This window comes from Asterias amurensis, chromosome 2 (genome assembly GCF_032118995.1).
Source record: "Asterias amurensis chromosome 2, ASM3211899v1".
Taxonomy (NCBI): domain Eukaryota; kingdom Metazoa; phylum Echinodermata; class Asteroidea; order Forcipulatida; family Asteriidae; genus Asterias; species Asterias amurensis.
The window spans coordinates 17,963,800-17,972,872 of NC_092649.1; the positions used below are offsets into that span (position 1 = coordinate 17,963,800).

Sequence of the window (9,073 nt, forward strand, 5' to 3'; positions counted from 1 at the left end):
ATATTAGCATAAAACCTTACTTGATTAAGAGTAATGGGAAATGTTGATAGTATAAAACATTGTGAGCAACGGCTCCCTCTGAAGTAATTTAGTTTTCGAGAAAGAAGTAATTTTCCACGAATTTGTTTTCGAGACCACAGATTTAGAACTTGAGGTCTCGAAATCAAGCGTCTGAAAGCACACAACTTCGTGTGACAAGGGTGTTTTTTCTTTCATTATTATCTTGCAACTTCGACCACCGATTGAGCTCAAATTTTAACAGGTTTGTTATTCTATGCGTATGTTGAGATTCACCAACTGTGAAGACTAGCCTTTGACATTTGCCAATAATGTCCACTGTCTTTAAAGACTTGCTAGTAAAAACATAATATTTATTTAGAATAAAGGTGCAAGTAAACTATTACACATTTGAAAATAATGCCGTCTAGTAAGAATTATTTGTTACACCCAATGGTGAAGTTTAGTCAGAAAGGGTCAGGCCATTTGCTTTAGGTGTTCGGGGTTTTTTTTCGTTTAGTTTTTTGACTCAATTTGGTTAATGAACAAAACTTGTATCTGATGATGACAAAAAGACAACATTAGGACAAGAGTAAACAAAAAAACATAACTTTGCAAACATCGATACACTTCATCCTCACACCCCCAAACAGATTGCCGACTTCTCGTTAGCCTAGAATGAAATATTTTTGTCTTGCTACCAATTTGTTACCACCTCCTCTTTGCACTGAAACTCGTCGTGGTGCGGTTTCTTGAAGAAGAAGAATTCAAAAAAATACCGGAGAAAGGGTGTTTGAAACCAAGGTGAGAAATTGAAAACTAAGCTTGAAAGTTTATTCGGTTTTGCTGTCAGTCATGAATAAATTCTAAACGGGGGTGGAAAAACATTTCTTTAGGGGTAAGTCTAGCCACGCAGTAAGACAATGGTCCAATTTTACACAACTCCTTAAGCAGCAAATAATGCTAACACAATTTTCTGCTTAGCATAAATGAACAGGATACCAGTCACAAATCGTACATGTAGAATGGTTACTTGGCTGGTCTCCTTATTCCGGTACGTAAGAATAATTTTGTTGAGCTTAGCTACTGAGTTTTGCTAGACACGCATACATTACTCCAGACGTTTTCAGGGGTGGGGTGGTGGGGGGGGGGGTGGAGACATTGGGGGTGATATACAATTCATTCGTTTGTGATTTGTGTGTGTGTGTGTGTGTGTGTGGGGAAGGGGGGAGGGGAGTACAAGATTGCTAGGTGGGGGGGGGCGGAGGGAGGGGAGTTCAAGATTGCTGGGTGGGAGTCTTATCAATGTTGAACACGACACAATCAAACGTTGAGAAGTTGTTTTTTAGTTTGTATCCAAATTTATTTCTTCAATTCAAATCTGTCGTCATACGAACAGTCATTACTTTTAATTTTAAAATATTTTAAATATTAATCAAAATGTGTATTTAATATTATAGATGCATATAGTGTCCATCAAAACATTCGTCAGTTCTCGCCAAACTGAAAGAGAGAAAGCACAAACAAAAACAAAATTATTACTTCATTAAAAACGCGACTGTTATCAATGGTGTGTTAATTTTTGCTAAGCAAGGAATTTTGTCAAGCAGTGTTTTCTGCTTAAAACATCTTCATGAAATTGGGCCCAGTTTGCATTGCGTAACTTGGTTGACACACGCCCTCACACGGTCACAAAATCAGCGAATTTATCGTTTGTCTTTTGAAGAGACTTTTTGTGAGAGAGGGTTATCTCCTTCTCAGCGTTTCGAGTGGTGTACTCTAAAGTAATCATCCTGGAAGTGCTTTCCGTGACAAACAAATCACTGAGATCGATCGGTGAGGTATGGGCCCAGGTCAAGGGCCTGAATGTGTTTAATGCTAAAATTGCATTGCTCTTGAAAGGTATTTGAAAGTATCTTTGTATACAGATGTTATTGGTTCGGAGTGTATTATCGATGGCGAGATTAGAAAATAATGACTGTTTGTCCTTTAGTATTACTCAATACAGGGTCGATAACCATAAAGCCTGTATGAACAAAGACGTGCTAAATCACTGATAAATCCTGCGTAGCAGAAATTGTGTATCAGCTAAAATTCTGTACAGTTTACATTGTTGCAATTGGCACCAACTAATCTTGTGGCTTTTGCTTAACAAAGAAACCTGCTAAGCCATTATTTTCTGCATGAAATTAAGCCCTGGTAAGTGACCAGCAGTGGGGTATCTCAACACCTCTGAATATTTTTCAAATTTGTTGATTTTTGTTTAATTCTGAAGTGATTATTATCATATAGACATTAGCAGACCCCAAAACACAATTGCCACATAAAAATGAATACAAATAACGTTCAAATGTAAAAGTAAAAACTTCAAAGGGATTCGTAAAAGGAGGCTGGGAAGGGGAAAATGGGCAAAACAGGGAAGACGGATGGGTGAATTGGGTCGGTATGGGGGGGGGGGGGGGTTAAAGGATAGGCTATGAGAGGGTCAGGTCATTGAGTAAGCCTACCTTAGTTGCCGATGTAGAGCATCTTGTTGGGGGATCGGAAACCTGCGTTAGACACAACGTTGGAGGTAGAGCTAGAGAGCATGGATGACTTGAGGGCAGCTGGGCTCAGGGATGGGTTGTTGCCCAACATGATGGCAGCGGCACCTGTTAGAAAGCATACTCGGTCATATTATTGATGATACAAAGCTCATAAGAAAATTTAATCTATGTGTCAACTAACTGACTGAACTTTATTTCCAAATCCAAAAAAGGATTGAAGGTGTTTTCAATGATAATGTAAATTTACAACAACAATTGTTTAATGACACTATTGGACACTATTGGCAGATGTCAAAGACCAGAGTTCTCACTCTCAACATATGCATGCAATAACAAACTTGTAAACAATTGAGCTCAATTGGTCGTCGATGTTGCGAGATAATAATGAAAGAAAAACACCCTTGCCACACGAAGTTGTGTGCTATCAGATGCTTGATTTCGAGACCTCAAAAATCTAATTCTGAGGTCTCAAAATCAAATTACTTCTTTCTCGAAAACTACGTTACTTCAGAGGAAGCCGTTTCTCACAATGATTTATACTATCAACAGCCTTCCATTACTCGTTAAACAGAAAGGGTTATATTAGATTCGAGTAAGATTTCTTTGGCATGGTTGGTTAAATCTCGAAGGAGGAGAACTGTTTCTTACCGGAAACGTGGGGGCAGGCCATGGAGGTTCCACTGATGGTGTTGGTGCCCCAGTTAGTGGTGTGCCATGTTGAGGTGATGTCTACACCAGGAGCGAAGATACTCACACATGAACCGTAGTTAGAGAAGGAAGCTCTGGCATCGCTGCTGTCGGTGGCACCGACAGTGATGGCCTGGAAGGTTGGGAGAAGAAGAAAAAACAATCAAATATATAGTCAAATCTATTGTGTAATTGTACCCTAAACTAGGTTTGTTGAACAAGTGCATTCAAAAGTTTCAAGCGGTTTGTCACATTTTGCAAACGTGTATGCAGAAATAACCAACTGGTTTTGCATGGAGTCTAAACAGAAAGGGTAATATTAAATTAGGTCGAGTAAGTTTTCTTATGGTAGTGAAGGTCTGTTCGGGTCGAGAAAAAAATCAAACAAATCGGTCAATCAATGATACATTTGTACCGTACACTACCTTGTAAAAATAATATGAGGGGCAATACGTGGGGTGCAAGAAAGAAAATTGAAGTGATTCCAAACGAAGGCAAAGTGAGTAACCTTGCAATCTCTCTAACAGTGGTTAATGTTTGCATTTTCTTTTGTGGGGTAGTTATGGTTTGTGGTTCGTCATGAATTCAAATGGCTACTTACAGTAGGTACTCTAGCGGGGGAAGAGTTGCAGGCATCGACGTTCTCGTTACCAGCGGCAGCGGATACGGTGAAGCCGAGGTTGACGAGGTTCTCTACGGCGTTATCGGTAGCAGAAGATGCACCACCACCGAGGGACATGGAGACAACAGCGGGCAGCTGTCCGTTAGATCCAACGAAGTCAATTCCTGTTGGTTTAGGCATAAAGAAAATTTGTCATTTTTTCGTAATTTGTAATAAACCTTTAAGACCATACAAAACAAAGTGTGTTACAAAAGCAAACCGAAATCAAACTAGCTATTATGAAAAATACTCACCATCAACAACACCACTGTTGGAGCCGAATCCAATGCAGCTGAGCACACGGATACCGTAAATGGTGACGTCCTTGGCTACACCGTAAGTGTTACTGCCGACGGTACCGGAGCAGTGAGTTCCGTGTCCGTTGCAGTCAACTCCGCTGCCGCCGAGGGCATCGTACCAGGCGGTAGCACGGCCAGAGAACTCCCAGTGGTTGGGGTTGACTCCGGTATCAATCACGTAAGCGTTGACTCCAGCACCAGTTCCTGAAATAAGATGGCGATAGGAAATATTTACATGTTGGTGTTTTGGGGCGAGTCGAAAGAATACTTCAATTTGAACGATATTATTTTGCAAAATAAAGTTACTAGAAGTTTAAACTTACCGGATGGGTTGAAGCTGCCGTCCAAGGGGAGGTATCTCTGGTCAGAACGGTCGAGACCCCAAGTGACTGCCTGGGTCCTGACGATACCGTCTTCCTCAATGTACTCAATGCCCTCGAAAGAACGGATCTACAGAATGAGGAGAAGTCTATACATTAGTAATGCGGTCGAGAAACAGACACAGAAAGGGTACAAACAAAAAGAGTTCTTCTGTTTTTACAAGTAAAGTAGAAACTTACGGTGTCGATGAACCTGTCTGGGATGTGAGCCACAACAGCGGACATGACGGTACGGAACTTCTTTAGGATGGAGGCGGGGATGTTGAGGGATCGTGTACGGGTCTCAAGACGGTCGACAAACTCATCCAACTTGGAACCATCCTAAACGAGAAAACAAAATGTGAAGATAGCTATAAACAATGTGCTACTCATAAATCATGAAACTTGCAAATTGATGAAATCAACCGACGGTTTCGTTAATCTAAAAAACAATCGTCATAACTTGAAATTGAAAGCGTGAAATTGTTTTCCCCTCTTCCTAAAAAAAAACACCTTAAAATTCAGGAGAGGGTATACCCTTGGCAATTAGTCCAACAATTAATAGCCATAATAACCTACTTGTTAAGGCAAAAAACATTGTTTCATAGATGCAACCCCTTTGAAGTTAAAGTTTTAAAGAAATAGGTAAATTTTCACCCGAACTCTGAGAAAGGCCTCGGGCGTACTAAAGCCTTTCCCCATGCCTCTGAAAGCACAACATTGTTTGCAACAAGGGCGTTCTTCCCTTTCATTTTTAACTTGCAACTTCGGAGATGAATTGAGTCCAAATAGAGGTTTGCGCATTTGTTGGGAAACACTAAAAGTGAGGATACTGGTCTTTGACAATTACTAAAAGCATCCCTTCTTTCATGGTCCACCCAATAAAGGATCTTACCTTGATCTTGATGATGTACTTGTTGGGGATGCGCTGAGACACCTTCTTAAGAGGAGCAAGAGTAGCACTGGCAGCAGCCAGGCACAGGCACAAGAGGATGAAAGTCTTCATGTTGAGAATCTATCACAGCCAAAAGAGAAAAGGGTAGAACAATACACAGTTATTGGAGGGAATCATTTTTGTTCTCTCAAACAAAAAGAAAAAACTGATCCACGCATGATCATGCCTCGAAATTGCAGGGTTTTCCTTATACGTCTAACTTCACAACATTGCCGACCTTGTTAGTTCGCAAAGCAAAAGAAAAACGACACATTGTTGAGGCATACTTTTAGTGGATCAAATGGCGGTAGGAACCTGGTTAAAGGCGCTGGACATAGGTAATTACTCAACAAATTTTTAAGCATAAAAACTTAGTTGGTAACGATCAATGGAGAGCTTTTGATGGTATAAACAAACTCTGCGAAACGGCTTCCTCTGAGTAGCATAGTTTTTTTTTAAGCTGCAATTTCTCACTCAATTAATAAAATATCAGGTGAAGCTTTTTAGTATACATCCTGAAAGCACACAAAGTAATGCAACAAAGGTGTTTTCCTAAATTATTCTCTTGCAAATCCGATGACCATTTGAGCCCAAGTTTTGTATTTCTCTGCATATGTTGGTATACACTACACCAACTGAGGAGACTTGTCTTTGACAATTACCAAAGGTGTCCAGTGCCTTAAAAAAGTGTACCTTGTACAAAACAAAGTCAAAATGTATAGAGTCGAAAGCTCACTTACCTTTGGTCGCCTTGGTTCAGGTTATGTTTCTGTCATCCTCAGACGTCCTCTTTTATAGTCTCTGAATGAAGTTATAATCTTTTATTTTGGTAAATAGCCTTAACTTATTATCCCCTTCAGATTAATTTCTGCAACTTAGCAAAAAAAAAAAGGCAATCTTTGTATTAATAGACCAGACAGCCGTTATCGTTCTCAGACGTATTTAGGGTGATGGACTTTAAAGAGAATACAAAGCCTATGTTCGGTAGTTACTCTTAAAATTAATGGGAAAATACAAACTGTTGGTGGAAGCCTAACCCAGTAGCTTTCGATATTATACAAAACTTATAACAATTTCAACTCTAATCACTCGTATTAAGCACTCCATAAATATTGTAATTATTATTATCGTGGTTATAACGTGGTTATGTACAATTAGGATAACAGAACCGACTCCGCGGTAGTACAGTTACTCATCCTATAGGCTAAAGTAGTAGCCCCAAGTTATTTTCTATACCATCCGCCCGGGTCTAGTTATAAAACAGGACAGCTCTTTTCAGAACTGAGAAGTCTCCCGAACCCCCGAACATCTACTCAGCGGTAGTAGAATAAAGCAAGACAGTTCTCTCAGAACAAACTCTACCTGGCAAGTAGATACACACATGGTGTTACCGCAAACCAAATATACATAAGATAACAGTTGTTACATCAAAAATTAATCTGAGAAGTGTTAGTGTCAGTAACGCTTCTCAGACTGCGTATTCCTAGCAGAAATCATTCTTCCTGCATGCGTTAACATATTCACTGCAGAATGTCAGCATTAAATAAAAGTCACTGCACAGACAGGTTCTGTTTGACTTAGGGACATTCAAAATAAATATCAATAGTCCGCGATTGATGTCACAAAGTTTCTCACTTTTTTTTTTACGTGGCAGCCATTTTGCGTTACTTTCATTCAACCCACTATAACCAAATCGAGACCTGGCAGTCAACATATAATGTGGTCCCTTTGAGAATATTGCACTTAATCTATTGTCAATCTATTGTTTTAATTTTGTCCATACCACCAACAACATCTGGGATGATGATGATGTTGGTAGTCCGTGCGGACTCTTGGTTTAGTTTACTGCATATAAAGCAACGCACTTTAACCTTCTGCCATGTTCAAATGTAAAGAACTAATGTATATCAACGCATACTATTGAATTGATTAATATAATAATTGTATGGTTAATAATCGATACTTCAATAAATTAAAGTCCCCAAAATCGATTCAAATGTAAACATTGATCTCGCATCAAGGAAAGTGATCAGAGGATTTCGCTGACGTCATGGAAAATATAATCTGTAAATTCAGCAGCTGCCTTTCCATCAGATTATGATAACTTGTTTTTAGAAAGATAACAGTTTGGGAACAAATACAAAGTTCTACAAAACTGTTAAGTGGTATAAGACACAAGAGTGACCGCATCACTGTTCAAACTGCTAGACAGTGTCTGGCCTTTCATCGTATAGGGCTGGCTTTTTATGCGTGGAATCACAGTAATGCCATCAGTGTGTGACTGGCATTTGTGTACAAGGTGCCATTGGAGCTATATGGTTGTGGCAACGTTTGCAACCTAAACGAAACAGTGACAACAATATCTAAGAAAATCGTAACTATGATTATATAGGAAGCATACAATTGCCAAAAAGAAGCATTTTAGAGAGACGTTCCAACTTTAAATTGGCCCCGCAATTTAAAATGTCTGTTTTTCCCAACAATAATTACAAATAAATGTTAAGCTGAACATCTCTGAAGAACAATGAAACTTGTTATGAATTGAATGCATTCAATTAATGACGAGAACAATTGCTCGAATCTTCGAATCTTACAGGTAGTGGACACTATTGATAATTACTCAAAATAATTATTAGCATAAAACCTTTTTGGTAACGAGTAATGGGGAGAGGTTGATAGCACAAAACATTGTGAGAAGAAGCGGCTCCCTCTAAAGTGACGTAGTTTCGAGAAAGAAGTAATTTTCCGCGAGTTTGATATCAAGACCTCAGATTTAGAATTCGAGGTTTCGAAATCAAGCATCTGAAAGCACACAACTTCCTGTGTCATGGGTGTTTTTCTTTCATTATTATCTCGCAACTCCGCGACCAATTGAGCTCAATAAATGTTCAAAGGTTTATTTGTTTGCATATGTTGAGGACACCAAGTGAGAAGACTGGTCTTTGGCAATCCAATAGTGTCCAGGGTCTTTAAGGCAAGTTTTATTTTGAATGACGTATATGTCGAATAGGCACCATAGGGCTACTTCGGGGGGGGGGGGGGGCGGTGATTTCGTAAAAGATCCTTGCCCTAACAGACCACCCTTCTCTTGCTCTGTGTTCAGACACCAGTAGTAGCCTTTATTTCACCCTTATTCGTCATATACATTGTTTTTCGTTGTGATAGCGTTCTCACTCTCGCGACACTGGCGATGTTCTCGCGAGACTACTCCTCTTGCGACTATGGACGATAAGGGAGAAAACAAATCGCAGTGGGGAGTTAGAAGTGTTGCACGAGAGCAGTGGCAGAGCAGTCTTTTGTCGAGGAGAGCTAGCTATACATGATGTTTTTTTACGCTCTCACGGCATTAACGTCTTGTCACTCTTACTTTACCGTTCCCAACGAACATGCCATTTATAGAACCCCGGTGGATATACCCATTTTGCTATTGTACAATGAACCAAAGTAAGACCTTGAACACAACAACAGATATTGCAGTTTGTGTATATAGCGCGGGTGAGGAAACAAGGGTCACAAGTGTCCTCATAGTGTCAACCTCACGTTAATTTGAACGGAAGTACCCTTGTGGTCCGTCATCCATAATGGTAGCT

The 9,073-nt window shown here is 39.7% G+C and overlaps 1 protein-coding gene across 1 annotated transcript; it reads right to left on the bottom strand.

The window, feature by feature from the left end:
- Window positions 1-1,346: 1,346 nt before the first annotated feature.
- On the bottom strand, window positions 1,347-6,284 carry LOC139954323 (extracellular serine proteinase-like). Its single transcript, XM_071954077.1, has 9 exons — window positions 6,224-6,284; window positions 5,445-5,564; window positions 4,751-4,891; window positions 4,514-4,640; window positions 4,146-4,394; window positions 3,832-4,016; window positions 3,192-3,363; window positions 2,505-2,648; window positions 1,347-1,500 (listed from the first exon to the last, which is right to left on the bottom strand). Exons 2-8 carry the CDS (start codon window positions 5,553-5,555, stop codon window positions 2,506-2,508), a joined length of 1,128 nt encoding a protein of 375 aa, XP_071810178.1. The 5' UTR covers window positions 5,556-5,564; window positions 6,224-6,284; the 3' UTR covers window positions 1,347-1,500; window position 2,505.
- Window positions 6,285-9,073: the final 2,789 nt, after the last annotated feature.